We start from the raw sequence: 25,779 nt of genomic DNA, 5'->3' as shown, positions 1-25,779 counted from the left end.
GTGGTGAGTCGGGCTGTGTGAGGACGGGCGTTGTTATGTTGAAAAACGTCGTTGACGTTCACCATGATGGGTTGCACATGGGGTCTAAGAATCTCGTCGACGGTTGCGTACTGTCTGATAGGAAATCCTACGCAGCCCTGGTATGGTTGAGGCAGTAGACGTCGCAGTGGTGGTCCTATCCCGAAAGTGACGTAACCGGATGTAGCGATCTTGTGCGGGCGTGGTCGCACGAGGTCTGCCAGATCGTGGACGGTCACGAGTTGATCCATGTTGTTGGTGACGATTTCATAGCCTTGTGATGATGCTTGGGTGGACATTCACAGCTCTGGCAACAAATCTGGCTGATCGATATTCGCCTGCTTCCAAGCGACCAATGGCGTTGTTGCGTTGTGCTTCAGTCAGTCTTGGCATAACTGTATTGCGTGTCGGTGGCTTAACACTGAGCTATGAAGACCGAGAACCCGTCACTTTTATTAGGATTTTGCACATGTTGCACTTGCAGAACATGCAGATCTCTCAAACAAATTTATTGGACACGAATGCGTTTTGGCGAAAAATCTGTTGTTTTCCTCCGTTTTCAAAGTGCACAACTTTTATTGTCATTTTGGTCTGACAATCAGGGCCTTAACACGTGTAACATCACATACTCTGAGCTTGTAACGTTATTACATATATTTCTCTTTAAAATAAAAAAAATATCCCTTTTGCGTTTCTTTTTTGAAGATATATATATATATATATGTATCTACAATACTTCAAAAATGTTCCATGATGTTATGTCAGAATAAGTTAGCTCCAACAAAAGTGAAAAAAAAATACCTTTATTACAAGACACTCATGATGTTAAGAACACGTAGTTCAAGAGAACATTTAACAAGAAGATACGAAATCCGATAACCCGACTGATTTCGAAACTCTCATCCTTCAAAAGCGATTGAGCTATAGTTTTGTTTTTCTCTGCGTATTCGTCACAAACCAATATAATAGATTTTGATGTAACTTTCTTAAGTACTAATTTCTTTACCTATTCAGCTAAGGTTTTTTTAAAGTGTATAACAGTGAAAGCTGTAGCTGCTTGTGGGTGAGAAGTAGAAACAACGTTTAAAAACGCACTATAAACTTTATTTGACCAATGGTCAATATGAAATGTGATTTTACCCCTTCGGTAGCTTTCTTCCTTCCTTTATCGTATTAACTTTTTTTTCACACTTTTGAACCTTTATATATGTCTATATATATAATTGATAAGTGTACTCTTTAAATCATTAAAGTAATTTAGAGTAATTGTTTTTCAAAGATAAAACTTTAGAAAGTGTTACTCAAAAATGTATTATTTACTGTTTCCTCAAATACACCAAGCAAACCCACGAAATGTTTTGTTTGTTTGTTTTATTTTGATTGGCTACGTCTTCGTATCTTTCTTTTTTCTCGATGGTAATTTGCAGACCTATTAGATTACGCTAACGATGCTTTAATAGCAGAAAAAATCAAAGACGTAACTGGTACGTTGTCAGACGCAGGTTGACCACCTATCAGTTAGCTATATTATGATATCTTAGAACGTTATGACGTTTTTAATAGTCAGCTTGTTTCAAAAGGAGAGAAGATAACAATTTGTGTAAAAGCGATCACGTACACACTAATCTTGATTTTATTAGCACGTAAGTTTATGTCTAAATTAAAACAGTACTTTTGCCTTTTCTCCTACGCCTGATGTACTTATGCTGTAATTATTTTAATATCTCAATCAACCAATGGATATAACAAGACTCACCCACAACGATGGAAGAGATAACATATCACTGTATTTTAAAGAGGCATGTCCAATGCGTATTATAAAAACATTTCAATTACGAGATATAGGTATACGACGTTTTAATGTGGAAAAACGATTAGGTGCGTTTTTAGATTATAGAATACGATCCATCCAGTGCGTGTTTCAAGTGTAAAAAAGGGACTTCACGCATGCAACTGATGCTCTGGTAAACCAGTTTAGTAGCATTTGTAAGACTATTCAAGTGAGTTAATTGTTTTGAGTACAAACATTCTAAATAACTGTGTGAACAAACTCGTATGTTTGGTTAGATTGGATCAATATTCCAAACTGCAACAGTTATATTTAAAACATACCGATTCTATCATGGCTAGAGCATATCATATTTTCTAAGAATTCTTGCCCAACGATACTTATGATGAATCTGCTCCAGTCGTCCCAAATTTTCAGCTATTAGACAAGAAAAAAGGCAACTAGCTAGTGGTCAGCACCCACTGGCAACACTTGGATTTTACTAATTACACTCTTGTTACTTACCTACTGCCCTAAAGATCGAAAAGTGTTTTTGCGCCAACGACATACGAACCATAAACCTTTGGTTTTACAATACGGGAACTCATACATTAGCCAACACCAAGTCTGTTTGTTTTATATATATACACGCACAGGGGTAGCTATTGACCGTTCGGCATTAAAGGTTTGTCAGAAAGCATTAAATCTCGTGAACCAATAACATTCCCTTATGCAATACCGCCATCTGGTAGCAAGACCGAAGCTTTATGCGATAAAAGCCGGGTTTTGATACTCGCAGTTGTCAAAGCACAAATTATCTACTGTTTGGGATTGTGATCAAGAAAAAAATAAATAAAAAGTCAATAAGTATCTGTTTAATTAAACAGAAGCTTTTGATACTTTTATTTTCAACTCATGTTACTTATTTAGATAAAATATACGTAGTTTAATATTATGACCCGTTTGATTTCTCATTATTTGACACAAATTTAAACTTCAACAAACATACTGTCATCTCTGAAAAAAAAATATGTTCAAAACATTGCAGTTAATTCTGGCAGACAGTGAACTGCTTCAGTTTCAGGCCCAGCATGGCCAGGTGGTTAAGGCAATCGACTCGTAATCCGAGGGTCACGGGTTCGAATCCCCGTCGCACCAAACATGCTCGCCCTTTCAACCGTGGGGCCGTTAAATTGTTGCGGTCAATCCCATTATTCGTTGGTAAAAGAGTATCCCAAGAGTTGGCGGTGGGTGGTGATGACTAGCTTCCTTCTCTCTAGTCTTACACTGCTAAATTAGGGACGGCTAGGGCAGATAACCCTTGAGTAGCTTTGTACAAAATTCAAAACTAATGTATACTTTATAAAAAGAGCTGTTTCTAAAATAAAGGTTCCTCGTCTGTGTGATCGTCAGATTGTTTCGATAATTTATTGTGTTCAATTTCTCTTACTAAAACGCTAATCTTAAACTAATGTTCGTAGCCTAATCTTGATTTCATAATACTTTGGAGAAATGGTTCATTGATTTCGTTTCTATCAGTTGTTAGTGTACTTTGATAAGGATAAGAACTAAATCTCTGGGGATTTAAGGTTCAGAGACGTGATTATTACGCGTCTTCCAACAAATGTTAAAACAACTTTTTGTTTGCAATTTACTTTGGCAGAACCTTAACAACAACAATAAAAATAGATTTTCAGTCAAATGAAGGTTACAGTGAGAGAAAAATAAGAAAAGAGATTACGCTTTGGAAATGGGTTTTCATTCACTTTTGGTTTTTCTTCATCGTAGGTTTCATGATGTACCCAGCAAGAGATAAAATATTAGCTCGTCGAAATATACTCCGATTACACAAAGCGTAAAATGCTTAAAGCTAAGAAACTGAAATTTAAGTGTTTTGTGTTGTGTTCATTTTGCAGCTGATAAAAAAAAATTCGTAGAGAAGTGAAGTTTGTTAATTTGATTAGGTTTGTTTGTTTGTTTTGAATTTCGCGCAAAGCTACTCGAGGGCTATCTGCGCTAGCTGTCCCTAATTTAGCAGTGTAAGACTAGAGAGAAGGCAGCTAGTCATCACCACCCACCGCCAACTCTTGGGCTACTCTTTTATCAACGAATAGTGGGATTGACCGTCACATTATAACACCCCCACGGCTGAAATGGCGAGCACGTTTGGTGAGAACGGGATTCGAATCCGCGACCCTCAGATTACGAGTCGAATGCCTTAACCCACCTGGACATGCCGGACCTATTTGATTAGGTCCTTTAGACGTCAATCGTTCTATATCAATACGAATACAAATATCGGAAAAAAATTATCTTCAGAGCTTCCTGACGATTGAATAAAAGAATCAAATTTCTCCATCCGTTTCTGTTTTATTTACATAAGTAACACCCATTTATACATTACAAAGGTATAAGCCCCGAGGGGCTTTTGGAAGTCCCAATTTTATCTCCTCATCTGTTGAGGTCGTCCTTTCCGTTGATTCTGAGAAATAAACAATAATTATTACAGACTAACCGATATTGAAGCCAATCGAATAGGTCATCAGAGCTCGCTCTGTATTTCCACATGAAAACTGAAGCGCTAAAACCAGTTAAAACACTGTCTGTATAGAGAGAAAGAACAAAACCTTCACTATACTATACAGAGAAAAATGTCGTTGAAAGCATCCATGCTCCAATGTCATTGATCAGAATTTTATTACAGTGAAAAGTGAGGTGTATAAGAAATACCTCTAGCGATACATCGGATCTAAAACGTGTTATATTTAATCAAATAATCATTCAATTATTTGATTACAATAGATTAAGTTTGGCTATATTTGGATTTTCACTTCTATATGTCCCTTATTTACTTGTATATCAAGTTCATATATATATATAACCTAAGATGTTTCATGTTATTCACACCAAATAATTCAGCAATCCAACTGTTGTAAGATTGTACAGTAAAAATTTCAATTTATCCATTATTCAGCATTTTATTCCACGTTAACTTTCCTCACGGATCTTAAGGCACACTTATATTGTGTATTTATTGAAAAAAAGTTTTTTTTTTTTTTGAATTTCGCGCAAAACTACACTAGAACTATCTGCGCTAGTCGTACCTAATTTACCAGTGTAAGACTAGAGGGAAGGCAACTAGTCATTATCACCCACCGCCAACTCTAGGGCTAATCTTTTACCAACTAATAGTGTGATTGACCGTACATTAAAACGCCACCACGGTTAAAAGGGGCGAGCATGTTTGGTGTGACGGAGATTTGAATCCGCGACTCTCAGATCACGAGTCGTGTGCTTTAACCACCTGGTCATGGCGGGCTTATTGAAGAACTACTAAGAATTTCCGCTTCCGTCCCTAATTTTGAACTGTTGACCAATGAGATCGCAGCCAGTCACCAACACCCTTCCACTCACTATTCTCCCTAAAGGACTGACTATCACTCCTATAACACTATGACAGAGGGGAGTATTTTGTGGTGTCAGAGGAATTCGAAACCGACTCGCCAGTCCCGAAATCAAGAGTTCTATAACAGGACCCCCCTGAACTCCCCCCAAAAAAATAATCCCGCAAGGTTTATATGTAAAATAAATTAAGTTGTTTATTTTTATGATATTAATAACTACACTAGGGTGTATCTGGTCAAAATGAAGGAACAAGTACCACTGTACCCCTACCCATAGCTACCTGAAACAAATGAATTTTGTGAAATCAAAAGCCAGTGAGATTTAGTAACATTAAGTTTGAATATCGCTTAGCGACAAAAGTATAAACTTATATTATTGTTAATACATCCACTAAAAGTCTAAGTAAAATGTATAGACAACAAAACCGGAAAAAATGTGTTGACTTTTAAATTTAGAGTCTTTCTACGCGTTAAAAGCTTTGTTTTCATTTAAAATGTTGGTAATATAACAGAAAATAATTCAAAATGAGAGCCGCGGCTTCTAATTTACATTTCACCAAACATGCTCGTCCGTTCAATCTTGAGGGCATTATAAAGTCTCGGTCAATCCCACTTTTCGCTGGTAAAAGAGTGGCCCAAGCGTCGGAGGTGGAAGCTGCCTTTCCTCTAGAATTTCACTGCTGAATTAGGGACGGCTAACTCAGATAGCCCTCGTATCGCTTTGCGCGAAATTAAAGAGAAACCAAACCACATAACTGACTTCAGAAAGTTTCAAGTTTAAAACTCAATGGATATTTTTAGTTTCATGATAAATGTTAAGCACTTGTCTCTTGGCTGGGTGATCTCTCACGTCTTTACTTCACAATTAATTACAAACACTCACGGCCTCTTTGTACCCCGTCACTAAAGTCGTAATGGACAGACAGTAGTCAAACTATTCTGTTTGGATAAAAGCTTTTAAGACTCATTCTATTTGGGAAAAAATCAAACGTGGCATTACAGATATTGGCTTTTGTATAGTTAGATACTAATGGAAAAGTGAACAAAGCTAAACACCAAAACAATTACACAGAAGTGTGGAAAACGTTTTGGTGGCGATCACGTTAAAACAGTCCGAGTTTTAGGTGTAGTGTGAGAAATAAGAAAGGAAAACTGAGTTATAGGTAAATTAACACCAAGCAAGACAATAAACCAAGAGACCGAGAACACCACTGATAAAAAGACGGACAGAGAGAAATAGATATATTGTTAAAGTTTTAGATCAAGAGAAAATAAAACAAAAGAAAGTAAACGATGAATAATCGATATCCTGTTTTATGTAATTAATTACTGACATCAATCCTGCAATATCAGTTAGAGAACAATTTAAAACAATAATATATATATTTGATCCCTTCTAACCTTCAGGTGTCATAGTGCTAAATATCGGGATTTCACATGCGCGATGAATGTAGCCGAGATAGTCTATTGTGGAGCTTTGTGCTTTTGAAAAGAAAACTTTATCGTAGAACATAAAATTTAATTTATTTTTCTACTGTATTCTTTACAGAAATATTGTCTTCGTTTTAATATTCGATTTATTGATACAGACAAGTGCATTAAACACACAAGTATTGCATTTATTGCAGTATTGTATTTAGTCTCTACATGAAAAGTCTGAGTTCATCAGCGTGCAGTGAGATAATTTTGCAAGGTTATATCCACTATCTAACAAATAACTAGCCTTACAGGTTGTGCCTCCGAGCTGCTCACAAGGTACTTCTTTACACAGAATGACAAGGAAGTAATAAAAAATTCAAACCTGGAAATAACCATCAGAAGGCTACAAAAGCCACACTCACACACAGTCACATAAATGTATATATCGTGTTCTACTAAAACCCAATTTACCATTTACAAAATTTAGAAACTTGAAAAAATAAACAATTTCATTTATTTGAAATATAGTTGGCACGTGCTGTCAACGATATAACACTTAAAATAATGTTTTTAATAATCGGGAAGGTTCTTTATCAACAACTTCATAACTTTTTTAGAAGAGAGAAAATGTTATTAGATGTTGGGTTTACAATAATTTGTCAAATATAAAGATCTTTTAAAGTGGTTGTATTGACTAGCAGACAGAAACTTTGTTATGTTTTCATCAGTAAAGCATATACTTATAGTTTCAAAAATCGGATATAATTATTAAAATATTCCATGTACTTGGAGTGTTGGAGCTCACTTTAACGAAACATTAAGTCGATGTAACATGTATTTAAGCTATATCCACCAATTTCCAACTCTGGTTTTCCAATAAAAATCACAGAAATCGCTATAAAACTGTTCGATGTTGCTACGTATACCGTAAACCTTTTATGACTCAACAGTTTCTAATTCCTGTCACATAAATCGTGAACCAATTAAATACTTATATTTTAGTGTAAATATCTTTTCTTTATATATGTAAAACAAATTGAATTAAGTTAAGTAACCTCAAGTTTCACTTTTGATCAATTACAGGAGAAATAATGAAAGCTCATGATACAGGCTGTAATATTCGGTTTTAGGTCCAGAAAAAGAGAAATGATTTCGAAAGCTTTTAATGCTATTTAATTAATAATGTATGTTCCATTATTATTAATTACTTCCTGCCAACTTGCCACAAGCTCCTGAATGCCCCTTCAATAAAACTGGAGGAAAATAATGTAGAGAGGGAAGTTTTGACGTCTTCATGTGTTCCAAGCTTTCTTCCATTAAGATAGTTCTGAAAACTTTGGAATAGATGATAATCAGATGGGGAAAGGTCTGGAGAATAAGGATGATGTGGAAGTTTTCCCAGTCTAACTCTTCAGTCTTTCCAGATGTGATCTTTGTTGTGTGGGGCCGTGCATTATCCTGGTGTAACACAACACCTTTGCGAATGATCAAAGCAAGCATCTTTTCTTTCAGTGCAACATTCAAGCGCTCTAACTATTGACAACAGAAGTCTGATGTAATCATTACTTTGAGTGGATCACACCAACAGTATCCCACCAAACGCTTAACAAGACTTTCCTGAGGTGGAGGTCCATTTTAGGCTGTGTTTTAACCAGTTTATCTGCGCTGACTCATTGTCTGCGGCGTTTAATATTTTTATAAGATACACATTTTTCATCTCAAGTCACTGACCTGTCCAAAAAAGGTGAGTTACGTTCACAAAAGTATAAAAAAATGCAAATATCCACTCCTGCTCTAAGGTTGGCTTCTGTCAAATCATGGGGGACCAATCTTCCAAGTTTCTAAACCTTTCCAAGATGTTGCAGATGACGGTGAACAGTTGAATGGGTTGAATTAAGCTTCTGTGTTAGTTCTTCAACTGTTACAGCACAATCTTTATCAAGTGTAGCCAGCAGCAAGTCATCATTAAACTCAACAGGATGACCTGAATGTGGCTCATCAGTTAAGCTGTAGTCACCTGATCTGAACTTCTAAAACCACCTTCGACATTTTCTTTCATTGAGAGACTCCGCACCATAAACACCTTAAATGTTTCATGTAGTTTCTGCTGCACTATTGCCTTTCTTAAACTCATAAAACGTTATATGTCTAATGTGATCCTCAGACACATCCATCTTCATAAGGGTTTATTCGATTAATGATCTGAAAAGTGGAGTTGTATTAGCTTCTTTTATTTGTCTGAACATTTTTATACACGTCCTACTACATATTTTAGTCATTTAAGCCTTCTACAAAGACAAAATAGAGCTTTCATAAAAAAAAAAATTACCTTTACCACAACCCAAGATTACCACTGAATGGTAAACTAATTATTAGTGTAGTAACTTTAGGTGACTGTTGATCATAATTCTATTGTCTGTCAGTTGAATTTCATTACGCATCCCATAAATTTCTATTACCTTTTTAAGATAGGTAGGTTTGGTTTCCATGCTCACAATATACGATTTTCACATTTAACTGCAATGTTTTTATTAACTAGTTATTATCATTAACTTCTGTTAGCGATATTTTGACTGAGTTTAATTTTGTTACTTAATTATATTATTGTATTAAACATTTTCATTTATATTTCAAATGTTTGAGAACTTTGTTCAATTTCTAAGTGTACACTGATCTCATTGAACTAAAGAAAGCACAATGATAGACATTGGTGAATTACAAAATCTTTACAATATGCATTAAATCAAAATATGACATCCAATAAACCTCTCTATAATTATATTCTTATAGTGTAACTTATAAAGTTAAAAGCTAAGTACCACGATATAAAAATCACAGACGTGTAATGTGGTATACACTAGCATCAGAAAACGGATAACGTTACCAATCGTAAGAATATATTCAGACCATTTAAGGAAACAATGCTCGAGGAGATTATCAGACAAATTTTAAAAAAATAATTTTCACGAAATTATCAGACTATGTAATTCTTAAAGTTATTGTTTCTGTAGCAGGTTGCAGATCAATCCCATTCGTTGGTAAAGAGTAGCCCAAGAGTTGGCGGTGGGTGGTTAAGCCTTCCCTCTAGAACTGCTAAATTGTGCGAAATTCAAAACAACAATCTTTACAGTGCTTACCCTTTGGAGCAGAAGAATTTTAATGGTGATCACTTTTATTTGTTTGTTTGTTGTGAACTTCCCGTGAAGCTACTCGAGCAGTGTAAGACTAGAAGGAAGGCAGCTAGTCATCACTGCCCACCGCCAACTCTTGGGCTACCCTTCTACAAACGAATAGTGGGATTGACAGTCTCATTATAACGCCCTCACGGCTGAAAGGGCGAGCATATTTGGTACGAGGGAGATTCGAACCTGCGACCCTCAGATTACGAGTCGAATGCCTTAACTCACCTGACTATGCCGGGCCTGGTCAATTTTATACTTTTACAGTATCGAATACTGTGACTGGTTAGAATAACTATATCGTCGCTGACTTAGGGTAACCGTATACAAAATATTACACGAGTTATTACTTGAGCTAACAAAGAAGTAGTTTAAGAACGAAACTAAAACACGAATTTTAAACATTCTAATTAAAATGTTGAAGAACTAACTAAATCACTGTATTTATAATGCACGTTCTGATCAAGAACAGTTTGTTTTGTTTTTGAATTTCGCACAAAGCTACTCGAGGGCTATCTGTGCTAGCCGTCCCTAATTTAGCAGTGTAAGACTAGAGGGAAGGCAGCTGGTCATCACCACCCATCGTCAACTCTTGGGCTACTCTTTTACCAACGAAAAGTGGGATTGATCGTCACATTATAACGCCCCCACCGCTGGGAGGGCGAGCATGTTTTGGCGCGACTCGGACGCGAACCCGCGACCCTCAGATTACGAAGCGCACGCCTTAACGCGCTAGGCCATGCCAGGCCCTGATCAAGAACAAGCGAAAACTCAGAAAAAATAAGAAGTAACTCATTTAAAAAATCCAGAAACTTACGTTCTTTAACCTTCACCACTGCTTTATGCTTCTTCAAAACCATCTCGAGGAACTTTTCACGTTAGTTCTCGTCTCCTGTGTTTTGGGAAACTAAAACTTCTCTTGAATTTTCTCAAACTTCTCTTACCTTAACTTCACGTGAGCTATTCATTAGTGAGATGACGAACTACATCTGTGAATATCCTTGGCTTTGTACCGAAATTTCTACCGAATGAAAACAACAAATCGGAGAAAAACAAACACCTTCAAATGAGTGGGTTTAAAACGTTTTAGAAACTATTTTATATCGTTTAAATAAAACACATTATTGCATCCAAAAGCTTCCATTCACATAATAGAATATGAAACAATTACAAACTTACAATTTAATTTTATAGAACGTTTAGCAGTTCGGTGCGTAGTATTTTACAACGTAAAGAGTGTACAAATGTGTTAATTTATCATGGAGGTGGCAATGCTACAAATATCGGGAATATAATAACACTATTTTGTTTAATAAACTATATTTCTGTTTATTAATTAACCGCACGTTTTGTGTTTATTGTTCAGATGATTACAATCGTTGTCCAACAACTCGACCTTTTCGTTGCCCTGGGAGACGTACTATTTGCATTTCGATCCAGTATCTGTGTGATGGCGCTCCTGATTGCCATGACGGTTACGACGAAGATCCCAAATTGTGTACTGCAGGTATATGTTTCATACTTAGATATACATAGTACAGAAGTATAGAAGAGTTTGGTAGTTTTAGCACTCTCTTCGTAAATTACCTTCGAGGTTGTATATGTTGATGTACTCTTTCTATAACTGAGTAAAATGTAAAAAAAAATAATATATATTAAGTTTGTAAACTTATTTGTAGAAATTGTTTTCTTCTAATTTTTAGCTAACGTCAGTTCAATTTTATGTTTCAAGTTTGGCATGACGTCATTATTCAGTTTTATAAGCAAGGTTAAAACGACCCGTGTTTCGAAACCTAACTGATGGTTCACGTGCATTTTATTTTGAAATATTTCTGTTGAACCTTCATAAAAAAACAACGACAGTTTTTTTTTCTGTCGTTTCATTTCTAGTACATATGAAGTCGAATTTTGCAGTAGAGTAAACTTAGCATTTTAAATAAAATTTGATTAAAGCTAGTTCTAAACTAGAACTTGTAATGTATCACTTTATTTTCATTGGAGTGACTTTAATAAAGGCTCTTAAGAGATCCAAATACTGTCAGGTAGGCCTAATAAATAAATAAATTTATTTATTTATAAAGTTTCAATAAATTTACGTTAATTGTCTCTGCGGTTAAGATCATTGCTGTGCCATGATAATTCACAAACCTTTTCATGTTAATATAATATCAAAATTTTAACGGATATCGAGACGTAACAACCAATATGATAAACACATTGGAAAGAGATATTGCATTATCTTGGCTTTCTCATTAATTTTAATATTCCGAACGCAGCACTCACTAATTAAATAAATCTTTGTTCTATTGCTACTCATTTTGTTCAATGGATTAACCTTATTTATTAAGTTTAAAATAGGACCCGGCATGGCCAGATGGTGAAGGCACTCGACTCGTAATTTGAGGGTCGCGGGTTCCGAATCCCCGCCACACCCTTTCAGCGGTGGAGGCGTGATAATGTGACGGTCTATCCCACTATTCGTTGGCAAAAGAGTAACCCAAGAGTTGGCAGTAGGTAGTGATGACTAGCTGCCTTCTCTTTAGTTTTACACTCCTAAATTAAGAACAGCTGGCGCAGATAGCCCTAAAGTAGCTTTGCGCGAAATTCAAATCAAGTTTAAAATATCAAGTTTACGGTCCCATTAATGATAGAGTGACTTATTAATAACTTTTGATGTTTTTATTTGAACTTACTGCTTAATAATGAATATAAATACGTCATACCCGCTCCCAAGAAATTAAAAGTGGATAATTAGCATTCTTGTCCATATCACGATACTCTAATACAATACAGATATTTATATCATTAATATGAGCAGTTACAGTAACGTTGGCGTTACTTTATAATTTCCTCCTCTGTACAGATGAGAATATAAATTCATATCACTTTTTATTACACATGCTTCTGACTTCCCCATCATATTTGCAGGTAGGACTATGTTTATAAAGTAGAATTCACGTTACTATTTTACTTTTAACTTACTACCACACGTGGAAATTTAATTATCATCTGAAGCGACAATTACTATCAATCATGTCACATTACGATGCACTCGCTTAGACAGAGAATAATATATTTATTTGTATAATTACATCAGCCGTTTCCGTTATTAATGATGCTATTTTAGTGTCCTTTATCATTCGCCTATAGAGAGACAATTGTAGCTTTTAATGGTTATCTAGTTACTTCCAACAAGTAATGCTAATTCATTCGAAATGTACAACATCATTAAAAGTTTCATAAAGTCTAAGTTGACGAAGAATGGTCCACTAATAAATAATACGCAGAATCCTGTGTCACATGTAAGGATTGCGATAATTTCTCTCATGCTGTTCTCTACTTGAGCATTACCGCTTTCCACTAAGAAGGGAACGTAATAGCGTGTTAAATACGCTTTATGTGTTGTGCGTAGCAAACGAAGAGGCCTTTCATAAGATCAGACGGACTACAACTTGCAGATACTTAGTTAAAACGTTATTTATATTAGTTTTATGTGGTATCAAGTTTGTTATGAGATATATTTATGCTACTCATGATGAGTTACTTAGCAACAGATGAGTATTTTCATATAGCAAAGCCACATCGAGCTATCAGCTGAGTCCACCGAGAGGAATCGAACCCCTGATTGTAGCGTTGTAACTCCGTAGACGCATTTGCTGTACCAGCGGTGGACAGCAATAGGTGTAATATTACCTTGCGCTAAGCCTGAGAATAGTTTCAATCACATCCTTAACCACTGGACAAGGTAACGGTGTTTGGAACTCATTTTTGCTTTTGTTTTTAATTTTGCTCAAAGCTACACGAGGACTAGCTGCCTTCCCTCTGGCCTTACACTGCTAAATTATGGACGGCTAGCTCAGATAGCCCTCGTGTAGCTTTGAGCGAAATTAAAAACCAAAATTAGTAGCCTAAGAGTTGACGGCTACTCTTTTATCAATGAACTGTGGGATATGCGTCACTTTATAACGCCCCCACGGCTGAAAGGGCGAGCATGTTTGGTGCGATGGGGGATTTGAACCCGAGTTTGCGGATTAGGAGTCGAGTGCCTTAACCACCTGACCATGCCGGGCCTATTCGCAAACTGATCTCATTAGGTTACGTCGGTGTTTTTATCATTTAATAACATTCCGCAACACATCAAACGTTTTTCGAATTAGCCTACAATGCTGTTTGAAAACATTTCCATCAGTAGAAGTATGGAGGAACTATATCTTAATTCAAACACGAACGCATAAACAGAAACTACATAAAAATGTTTTAATATGACCTTATTTAGTTTGTTTTGGAATTTCGCACAAAGCTACTCGAGGGCTATCTATGCTAGCCGTCCCTAATTTAGCAGTGTAAAACTAGAGGGAAGGCAGCTAGTCATCATCACCCACCGCCAACTCTTGGGCTACTCTTTTACCAACGAATAGTGGGACTGACCGTCACATCGTAACGCCCCCACGGCTGGGAGGGCGAGCATGTTTGACACGACCGGGATGCGAACCCGCGACCCTCCCATTACGAGTCGCCCGCCTTAACACGCTTGGCCATGTTAAACAAATCTCACAGTTATTTTATGCTGGCATGTTGGAATATTGTATCAAAACACTTTCAGTTGTATTATGAATGCTCACTAATCCAAGTAGATGATTTTATGCTATGAGACACAAAACAAAAACCAGTATTTTCTGAGAGTGCCTTTACCAGTTGTGTATCTTTTGAAAAGATCAGTTTGATCGATCGTTCTTACCGCCTTAATCAGCATTCTTTGCAACATTTAAACAAGAGAAGCTGTTCAAGCACAAGATGGATTGGTCAGGGTAAGATCAACGACATCTTTACAAACACGAAACTTAATTAAACTATACGACCATAAGTTTTACTATATTACCATTTTTTTATAAAGCATTACAAATATTAATTAATTATTTGATGTGAAACAACGTCCCTAACTTTCTTACCGAGAAAAGTATCTATCTTGTTAATTATTAATCTGTGTATAGTAAAAAACATTAGGTGCTCGCTTCTAGCCTGTCAGTTGATAATATTACTCAGATATGGAAGGCTTTAGAAATACCCAAGGGGTTGAGGTTGTTATATTGTCCTACATACATGAATATATATGTGTATTTATACGAAGCTGCTTGCTGCGAAAACAAAAGTTGATCTTTGCAGACAAATTATATCCAGTGCGAATTTTAATTGAAGCATGTACCTTTATTTTAATATTCTTTAAAATTGCATTTAACTTACAATTTTTGCCAGTGAAATTGTGTATGAGTTTTCTTAAACATGTTTAAAGAACGTTGTATACATAAATATATATAATATTAAAATGTTTATACTACGAATCATGTATTCACATCATGCTTCTTTACTTGTTTTTTTTAATTTCGCACAAAGCTACTCGAGGGCTATCTGTGCTAGCCGTCCCTAATTTAGCAGTGTAAGACTAGAGGGAAGGCAGCTAGTCATCACCACCCATCGTCAACTCTTGGGCTACTCTTTTGCCAACGAATAGTGGGATTAACCGTCACATTGTAACGTCCCCACGACTGAAAGAGCGAGCATGTTTGGTGCGACGGGGATGCGAACCCGCGAAAAAAGAAGGCTATCCGCGCTAACTGTTCTTAATTTAGCAGTGTAAGACTAGATAGAGGGAAGGCAACTGGTCATCACCGCCAACTCTTGGGTTACTCTTTTATCAATGAATAGTGGGATGAATCGTCATTTTATAACGTTTTCACGGGTAAAAAGGTGAACATGTTTGGTGTGACGGGGATTCGTATCTGTGACTCTCAAATTGCGAGTCGAGCGTCCTAACCACATCGCCAAGCTGGGCCTAATTTCAGTAGCATAATCCCTGACATGTCGTTATATTACGCAATAATTAAACCAAAACATCTGAGCCTTTTTCATTTCGTTTTTTCTTAAGAATGAAAATATTTTATGCTAAATGTCATTAACTGTTTAAAACAGTTTTCAAGAAAGTATGTGTCTAAGATTGATAGAGTTTCCATATTTTCTACGCATGCGACGTTTATTATTAGTCACGCGCGGAATATTTTTTCACTGGCGGTTTCATTTCATAAATTTGCTTTTTGTTTGTTTGCTTGTTTTGGAATTTCGCACAAAGCTACTCGAGGGCTATCTGTGCTAGCCGTCCCTAATTTAGCAGTGTAAGACTAGAGGGAAGGTAGCTAGTCATCACCACCCATCGCCAACTCTTGGGCTACTCTTTTACCAACGAATAGTGGGATTGACCGTCACATTATAACGTCCCCACGGCTGGGAGGGCGAGCATGTTTGGTGCGACTCGGGCGCGAACCCGCGACCCTCAGATTACGAAGCGCACGCCTTAACGCGCTAGGCCCCAGGCCGTACATAAATTTGCAAACGACAAGGTTTCTAACAATACGAAATTTTACTTGTGTGAATTGTGGAAATGGCTTAAGAACAGTTACTGCTTTTCTTCAATCTTATAACAATTTGTTTCTCGTATTTTTCCTGAGAAAATCTTCACCATTTCACACACACACACACACACACACTTACATATATATGTATGTGTGTATATGAACTGTGACTCCTCCAGAAACCATGTCAAAGAAACAATAAAGCAAGTGAAAAAAATTATTACATTATTTAAATACATCCAACACTTACCTCGCAACCCTTGTCACCTCACCATGCATGAGGAACGTTTCGAAAATGACGCTAATTTTAATGTTGTTCAGACATTTTAAAACTTATCAGCTGCCTAGCTATTTTGACATAGAGTTAACAATTAACAAATGAGATGGCGTGGCAGAATTATTCATAAGATGGTAATAACGTCAATGCTTTTGTTGTGCTTCAAGTAAAGCAGGTGCCATGGAAACCCCAGAAGGCAAGGAACCCTGTACCATGTCCCTTGACAATTAAATCTTATATATATTTAATCAAGCTTCTTCGAAAAATATTTTATCTTGATGTAAGAAGTAAGCAAAAAACAGTTCTAACTAATTTTGTTCACAAAGTTAAGTGAGCATACCAACTTTCATGTGGATGCGAGTTTCAAATGTACGTGTAGACACTTGTATAAATCAACATGGTACTGCCGATATTTTCTTACGAGTCTGAATATTACTAGATGACCATGATTAACAATCACCAACACAAAATCATTGTAAGTAAATGGTAAGGTCAGAGACACCAACTATTCTGGTGCTAAAACCCAGGTCTCGATAGCTGTGGTGAGCAGAGCACAGGTGGCCCTTTGAAAAGCTTTGTGCTTAATTACAAAAAACAAGAGTAGCGTTTTGTTTTTATCTGTTAAGCGCAAAGATACACAATAAGCTGTCTCTATTATGTTTTCCACAGGAACTGAAACCTGATTTTAACGTTTGAAGCCTCAAACTTGCCGTTGAACCGCTACAGAATATATATAATAGGCTTACCCTAAAAGTGTAAAGTTTTCTAATTACAAAAATTTCTATTTGTAAGGTTTATATTTAAACTGTAAATTGTTCATTTAATTTTCTGTTTTAAAATATCTCTGTTTGTTAGAAGTATGTTTTCAGTCTTATAATTCTAAAATCTGTTGTTCGATTTCTTGCAGTGGACAGATCGTAGAGGACGTGTTATGTAGCTTTTGGTCCTCATTGGATCAGTAATTTTATATATACTTGCAACGCTAAGATCTGGGGTTTGATGTCCCGCAAAGGTTAGAGCGCAAACGTTCATTATGTAGGACTGCCTTAAGACAACTAACACATATATTTATCACGTGAGTGTTACGTCAATTCTATATTCTGCTGATTCTGCGCGCGTGTCTCTGCGAGTACAGCATTATGCGCATATTCACGTGAGTGTGTGTGTTTTTTCTTATAGTAAAGCCAAATCAGGCTATCTGCTGAGCCTACCCCTGATTTTAGTGTTGTAAATCCTAGATTTACCGCTGCACTAATGGGGGGTGGGCTATTCACGTTAGAGAGATGAATAAACCACAGATTCATAAATCGAGTGAAGTGATTTTGTCTTGTTTTTTTTTTAATTTTGCGCAAAGCTACACTGGTGCTATCTGTGCTAGCCGTCCCTAATTTAGCAGTGTAAGTAAGACTAGAGGGAAGGCAACTAGTCATCACCGCCAACTCTTGGGTTACTCTTTTACCAACGAACAGTGGGATTGACCGTCACATTTCACGCCCACACGGCTTAAAGGGCAAGCATGTTTGGTGTGACAGGGATTTGAACTCGGATTACGAGTCAACTGCCTTAACCACCTGGCCATGCCGAGCCCGAGTGAAGAGATGAACTTTGTTGTCCAAAAGAAACGTACGGTCACAAAGAATAATAAGTTCCGTGAATATAAAACTGTTGACTAATAATTCATTAAGTACACTTATAACAAATGAGTCTTAAATGCCAATGTTCATACGAACAGTTTCACTGTTTGGTTTGGTTTTAATTTCCCGCAAACCTACTCGAGGGTTATCTGCGTTAGCTGTCCCTAATTTAGCAGTGTAAGACTAGAGGGAAGGCAGCTAGTCATCACTACCCACCGCCAACTCTTGGGCTACTCTTTTACCAACAAGTAGTGAGAATGACCGTCACATTATAACGCCCCCACGGCTGAAAGGGCGAGCATGTTTGATGTGACGAGGATTCGAACCCGCGACCTTCGGATTACGAGTCGAGTGCTTTAACCACTTGGCCATGCCGGGTCCATGTTACTACAATACTTCACTTCTAAAATGAAATATACATTAAGATTCTGATGTAATATAAATAGAATAAAACCAACTATTCATTTTTTTTTTTCTAATGGATTTTAAGATATTAATATCTGACCACTTTGCGCATTTTTCAACTTCTGAAACCTTGGTGGGCACAGCATAAATAGCCAATTGTATAGCTCTACCCTTTATAACAAACAAACTACTTCTGTATGTTACCCGAATGAATATTAACAATTCTTTAGCTTGATTAAAATTTTCAGCAGGCAGTTCATTTCAGCTAATCATTAATTATTCTAAATTTGACGAAGATTTGAGTCCTAACACTACTTGAATAATATATTAATCTTCAGTATACAGTTTTATTTTGTTTTATTAGCATGCAACGCTATACTGCTTCATTAGAAATATAATATTACTTGTTGGAGAACACATGTTATCAGATAGAATTTTTTAAATATTTTATGCTCTTATAATCTCTAATTTCCTACACGCGTCCAATTCTGATTAAATAGGTTAATATATGTTTTCTAGAAGCACTAATATGTTAAACTGTCATATAAAATAAGTTGAATGCTTTTCTAATTTAATACATGTAAACGTAAGAGTTTTGATTAAAGTGGTTCTAAATAATGTTGGTTTTATGCAGTTTTGAACCTTTTCAACAGATACGTATGAAGTCGTATTTGAATAAATTAATATTAATTAATTTTTGAACAGAGAAATAGTAAAGATCGTTAATTTATGTGATGTTGAAAGTTTCGCACAAACAAGTAAAACACAATGTTGGTTTTATTTCAGAACGTTCAGAACAAACAAGTATCATATAATGTTTGTTTCGTATAATCTTGTTTGTTTTGAACAGATAAATAGTAAAGAATGTTAGCTTTATTTAATCTTTAACGTTTTACACATTCAAGTATTAATTAATGTTTTTATTCTAGATAATTTAGTACAAACAAGTATCACGTAAAGTTTGTTTTATGTAAACTGGAAAGTTTGGAAAGGACGAATATTAAATATTGTTGTTTCTATTCTAGATCATTTAGTACAAACAAGTATCACGTAAAGTTTGTTTTCTGTAAACTTGAATGTTTGGAAAGGACGAATATTAAATAATGTTGTGGTTGATGTAAACTTGATTGCATTGAAACTACAATTTGTAAAGAATCTCAGTTTTCGTATAAGCTCAAATGATTTGAAAGACAACTAATAAATAGTTGTTTAAATAATATTAATTTGTAATTATTTAGTAAGAAATGTTATTCATTTTAAAATTTATTCGACTTCTTTTGTCTCCGATATTCAACTACAATTGCAATCTTAATGGTTTTTATTTTATTTTATCAATGTAGTTTATTTATTTGTTTTTGAATTTCTCGTAAAGCTACTTCGAGGGCTATCTTCGCTAACCGTCCCTAATTTTGCAGTGTAAGACTAGAGGGTAGGCAGCTAGTCATCACCACCCACCGCCAACTCTTAGGCTACTTTTTTACCAATAAATAGTGGGATTGATACTCATATTATAACGTCCCTACGGCTGAAAGGGCGATCATTTTGATGCGACGGAGATTCGAACCCGCGACTCTCAGAATACGAGTCGAGTGCCTTAACTACCCGGCCATGCCGAGCCTTCAATATAGATTTGTTTGAAACTAAGCAAACTACTCAATGGGCTATCTCTGCTCTGTCTACCACAAGTATCGAAACTCAAATTTTAACATTGTAAATCTGCAGCCATAAAACTGTGACATCGTAGCGGGAGATTCAATATAGGAATAAAAAAATAAATAAAGATATTAGTTACATTGTTTCGTGGGTGTTAACCATAAAGGATTTTAAAACTAAAAGTAATCAAATACATTTAGAATTATCACTTATGTTTGTATCATAAGTTATATGATTCTCATTTATGATGCACATTCACCCTGATTGTTTTATATATTTATCAATCCACAGAAAAAAGATTAATAAATATTTTTGGTATTTTCATTGAGTATCCTTTGCATTCAAAATTCGTAATGATACACATTAACTTAACTTAATGATACAAATGAAGAGATCGTCAATAAGTTAAGTAAAATCGCTGACGACGTTAAAGTTTTGGATGCTGCTGCTTTACAAGAGTGTTTGGAATATTTTGTGATTTGGGTGAATAAATGGTGAGCGAGTTTCAGCTACGATAAATGTAAGCTGATGTATATGGGATATCACAATTTAAATAAGTTTGGTGGACTGAACCTAAACAACGTTTTAGAACTACATGATCTTGGTATTCTATTTCATCAGTTTCTTAAGCCATTCAAGCAATGTGCTGTTCTTAGTGGCAGGGCAAATGGAATTTTAAGCTACCTCTACAGAAATACTGAATATTCAAGTTAAAGCTTTATAATGCCATTGTATAAATTATTCGTTAGACCCACATTTATAGTACAACGTTCATTGTATTGTTGGATATGGTTCAGTTTTTGGAATTTCGCACAAAGCTACTCGAGGGCTATCTGTGCTAGCCGTAACTAATTTAGCAGTGTAAGATTAGAGGGAAGGCAGCTAGTCATCACCACCCACCGCCAACTCTTGGGCTACTCTTTTACCAACGAATAGTGGGATTGACCGTAACTTTATAACGCCCCCACGGCTGGGAGGGCGAGCATGTTTGGCGCGACGTGAGCGCGAACCCGCGACCCTCGGATTACGAGTCGCACGCCTTACGCACTTGGCCATGCCAGGCCCAGGAAATGGTTCAGAGGAGAATTACTAGAAGTCATTGGAGATAGAAAAGTTATAACACAATATAACACAGGATGTATGAAAATATCTGAACTTGTTTTGATTTTAAATAAGAGTTAACATAGACAGAAGGTGTTTATGACTGTGTTTATGAATTAATGGTGTTGATTCCCGATATATTTTATGTATTTAATTGTGAGGATGGTAACAAAAGAAAACACAAACATAAACTGTGTTAAGGAATGTATCATCTTCGGCTAAGATAACTTTATTTTTTAACATGATGGTTTATCTTTGGAACAGCTAACTTTCAAACGTGGTAGATGCTATTAATTTAAGGGAGTTTGAAGGAAGGATCATAAATATTTTAATTATAAGGGCGAGCTTTGATTTTTTTAGTGTTCAGGAAAAGGACGACCTAGATGAACCAAAACGTCCCTTGTGGTTTTATAATCTTAAGTCAAATGTTATTACATTTTATTTTGGAGATTATATACTGTACTTATTGAAGCTAAGATTGTGATATGTACTACTTTTATTGCATGTAGAAGATAAAATCCATTTCCTTCGCTTGTCTTCTTAGTTGGTCCGAACATGTTTCATTTATTTCCCTGGAGCAACTTTTTTAAAGTTCATATCAGTTTTTGTATTTTCTTGTTTATTCGTGTCAATGTGGAGCACTTATTTTGGTATGTGTAAGTTTTATGTTATTTTGAAAAAAAACATTGGTAACAGAAGAAAAACACGTGATACGGTAACAATTACAGTTTGAAGAAAGTTATGAAATATATTTTTATTCTAACACAACCTCTTGTCGTCCTCAATGGCCGGTTATTCATACATTGTTGATTTGAATCTCAAGATTAAGACTGAATAATAAAAAAAAACTTCTCACTAGTCATATAGGAAATATATTGTTTAAATTCCACTGTTTCTATTGAGCTTAGGAATAATACTGTAAACGTTTCTTTTAATTTCGTGCAAAGCTACACGAATGATATGTGCACAAGCCGTCCCTAATTTAGCAATGTAAGACAAGAGGGAAGGCAGCTAGTTATCACCACCCGTCGCTAACTCTTGGGCTAATCTTTCACCAACGAATAATGGAATTGACTAAGCATTATAATGCCCCCACGACTCAAAGGGCAAACACAACTGGTGCAAGGGGTATTGGAACCAATGACCCTCAGATTACGAGTTGAATGCCTTAACCCATGTGGCCATACTGAAAAAGGGAAGTTCTTTACGTTGATGTGACTCATGCTTTTAGTGTCAACTTGGAAAGTTATTAGTTTTTGTACACTACATACGAAGGTCAAAAATCAAATTCGGGCATAATAGCACAAGGGATACAACACTTTGAATACATAGAAAGTGTTCGGTTTCACTCCCCTTCTGACTGAAAGCCTTCTTGATTTACAATACATCTGATGTTAACAAATTTTCTATCAAGTTATATGATTCTCATTTATGATGCACATTCACCCTGATTGCTTTATATATTTATCAATCCACAGAAGAAAAAAAAGATAAATAAATATTTTTGGTATTTTCTTATTGTTTGGAAAGGCTAATAAGGTCGTCGTACCGTAATCTATAATTTTGAACTACTGGCCAAAGGAGAAGCAACCTCTCAGCAGAAATCTGCTTCCCAGTATCTACTATTCTACATTAAAGGAATGACATTCACTCATACAGCGCACCTACGGAGAAGATTTGTGGTAATGCATAGTTTCGATACCAGTTCGACAACTTGCAAGCCTAAAGCTCTACCACAATTGCTTTTGATGGTTCAACAGAATGTCTATAATTATGAATATGAGGGTTATATACTCGTAGCTGACGAAGCACAAATAACCTGTTGCGACCTTAGCCTAACTAGATTAATTTTTTTATTTGCTTTTGAATTTCGTGAAAAGTTACACAAGGGCTATCTGTGCTAGCCGTCACTAATTCAGCAGTGTAAGACTAGATGGAAAGCAGCTAATCATCACAACCCACCGCCAACTCTTGAGCTACTCTTTTACCAACGAATAGTGGGATTTATCGTACCATTATAACGCCCCCACACTGAAAGGGCGAGCATGTTTGGTGCGACAGGGATTCGAATCAACGACCCTTAGTCCATCACCTTAACCACCTGGCCATGGCGGGCCACTAGATTAGTACACTAGTCTTCTATATTTCAACTCATGCATTCTGTAATTTTTAAAACAAAATAACATTAGTACTATAGGTTAGGAACAGTGAAATGTAGCATAATTCATCGTTTTAATTTACAAATTAAAATTCAGTAAAGCCAGAAATAGTAAATATTCCTGTAAGATTAAACAAAATTTTAGGAACAATAAAATGAATCTAAACAATAAATTAAGAATATGAACTTATTTTAAAGAAAGAAAAGGTTTTGGTTTCCTTTCATTGAATTTCTATACATATGTTAAAATGTTTTCTGTAGCAAAGCGCCCTCCTGTAGAAGAAACTGCCAATTTTCTTCAGACTTTATTAATCAATCACGGTCCAAACTACCTTGAGAAACTATTCGGAAGCAAGGCTCGAGATGCACTAGCACCGCTAGGTGGAGTTGGTAAGGTAGCAGTTGCATTATCAGGTAAAGTATTTTTAACTTTATTTTTAAATAATATCTTGTCTCATGCTAAGCGATCCCTTATTTGTTTCCTTATATCATGTCCAGCGAATTATTACGTTTCTACTTTTAATTTTAGTAAAACTCGTGAATGAACACTTTCTGCATCCTATAGATTCGAGCTATCTGGTTTGCATTCAATTAACTTGAATAAAATTAATTACTGGGAAAATATCCAAGATTTATTTTCCAAAAGTAGTTTCCAAGCTGAGTTTTTTTTGTTTTTTTGATGTGTCAAAGTTCTCGCTCTGAAGTAAAACGTACTTGATAAATACTCTTTTGTAAGTCAAGTTTTTAAAAAAAAAACAAAGCTCGTAATAAAATTGTTTTTATTTGTTATTTTGGCAGAATCTGACACATTAGAAGATTTCGGTAAGGTTCTAAACCTGATGAGATCAGACCTGGACCATCTGAGGCACGTTTTCATGGCTGTGGAGACCGGTGACTTGAGCATGCTCAGAGCTTTAGGCTTTAGAGATTCTGAACTCGCTGACGTTAAGCTATTTTTGGATAAACTCGTTAGCACTGGGTTTATGGATTAAGTCCCGGATTTAATCTTCTAAGCGCTCTGTGTTGTTTAAACCCTCTTCTCTTCTGTCCCAAATATTTGAGGGAGTCAATAATTTTAACTAATACACCAGATCAAAGCTTGGATAACCCTAATTTTCCAGCCTTTAAGTTTAGTGTTCTAACATAACACAAAATGAAGTTCTACTCAACAATCATCCTACAATTTATTTCTGCAATAATGGAGTAATTAAAAAAGTTAAACATTTGTTTTTGTTGCATTGATTTTAATTTTTCTTAATAATAGATTTAAGTAGGAGATTAATTCACTAATTTCAAGCTCAAGGTGGGATATATCACGAAAGGAAAGGGTTTTTGAAGGATACAAATTTTTATATATTGTACCCTTCAGCCAGATTTTTTTTTTATCCCAATGCTTCGTAATAGCCAAACTGTGTTATAAATGTACTGAACCAATCAAATATGTAAGTTATGGAGAAAGAAAAATACATGCACTAAAATAAATCTTTTCTCGTTCTGTGTTTAAAAGACTTTAATATTTTTTTTTTACCATCCACAAATTATCATTTATATTTTACCGCGATAAATTAGTGGTTGTTTTTCGAATAGTTTCTTTTGGGTTTTTCCTTTTGAATTAGCTTTAACATTTTCAGTAACGTACATGCACTCAGTTACTTCTAAAGTAATTGATTCGATACTTATATTTAATGTTAGAAACCTTAAAAGTCGGTGAACTTTGCAACAAAAGTTTAAACTTTATCTTGAATTTCATAAAGCAAGTTGTTTTTGTCTCATGTCACGTGCTAAATAAGCGCACTTTTCTTGTACTTTAGTTCTTTAAAAACTAAATACTTTATCAATTAGTCATGAAAAAATATTATTTTAAAAATCCATGACGTCATCTCTTTTATAAACGTCTTTTTGTGTACGTTCGTGTTAGACTCGGCATGGCCAGTTGGTTAGGACGCTCGACTCGTAATCCGAGGGTCACGGTTCGAATCCCCGTCACACCAAACATGCTCGCTCTGTCAGCCGTGGGGGCGTTATAATATGACGGTCAATCCAACTATTCGTTGGTGAAAGAGTAGCCCAAGAGTTGGCGGTGGGTGGTGATGACTAGCTGCCTTCTCTCTTCTCTGCTAAATTAGGGACAACTAGCGCAGATAGCCCTCGTACAGCTTCGTGTAAATCAAAAAAACAAACAAACGCATTCATGAATATATGCATGCCAAACTAGAACACCTTTGGATATAAATAACAAAACATCACTTCCCAAAGCTTGCAAGTTGTCAGCTCTCTTACGTTGTGACTTGTCAAATTACTTTTGTTTATCCAATCATTTTTCTCCATGTTAGGGATATACATGTATGTATTAACTTCC

The 25,779-nt window shown here is 35.8% G+C and overlaps 1 protein-coding gene across 1 annotated transcript in view; it reads left to right on the top strand.

Moving 5' to 3' along the window:
• LOC143252081 (IDLSRF-like peptide) overlaps nucleotides 1–24,915 on the top strand; it is a 94,196-nt gene extending 69,281 nt beyond the window's left edge. The window contains exons 2-4 of the mRNA XM_076503695.1: nucleotides 11,155–11,295; nucleotides 23,682–23,834; nucleotides 24,219–24,915. Of these exons, the coding sequence (XP_076359810.1) occupies nucleotides 11,155–11,295; nucleotides 23,682–23,834; nucleotides 24,219–24,412 (488 nt within the window). The 3' untranslated portion in view covers nucleotides 24,413–24,915. The remainder of the gene's footprint in view (nucleotides 1–11,154; nucleotides 11,296–23,681; nucleotides 23,835–24,218) is intronic.
• The last annotated feature ends 864 nt before the right edge of the window (nucleotides 24,916–25,779 follow it).

Source organism: Tachypleus tridentatus, chromosome 6, assembly GCF_004210375.1.
Source record: "Tachypleus tridentatus isolate NWPU-2018 chromosome 6, ASM421037v1, whole genome shotgun sequence".
NCBI classification, from domain to species: Eukaryota; Metazoa; Arthropoda; class Merostomata; order Xiphosura; family Limulidae; genus Tachypleus; species Tachypleus tridentatus.
Note: the sequence above shows the minus strand (reverse complement) of the source record. Positions and strands in the feature narration are given on the sequence as shown.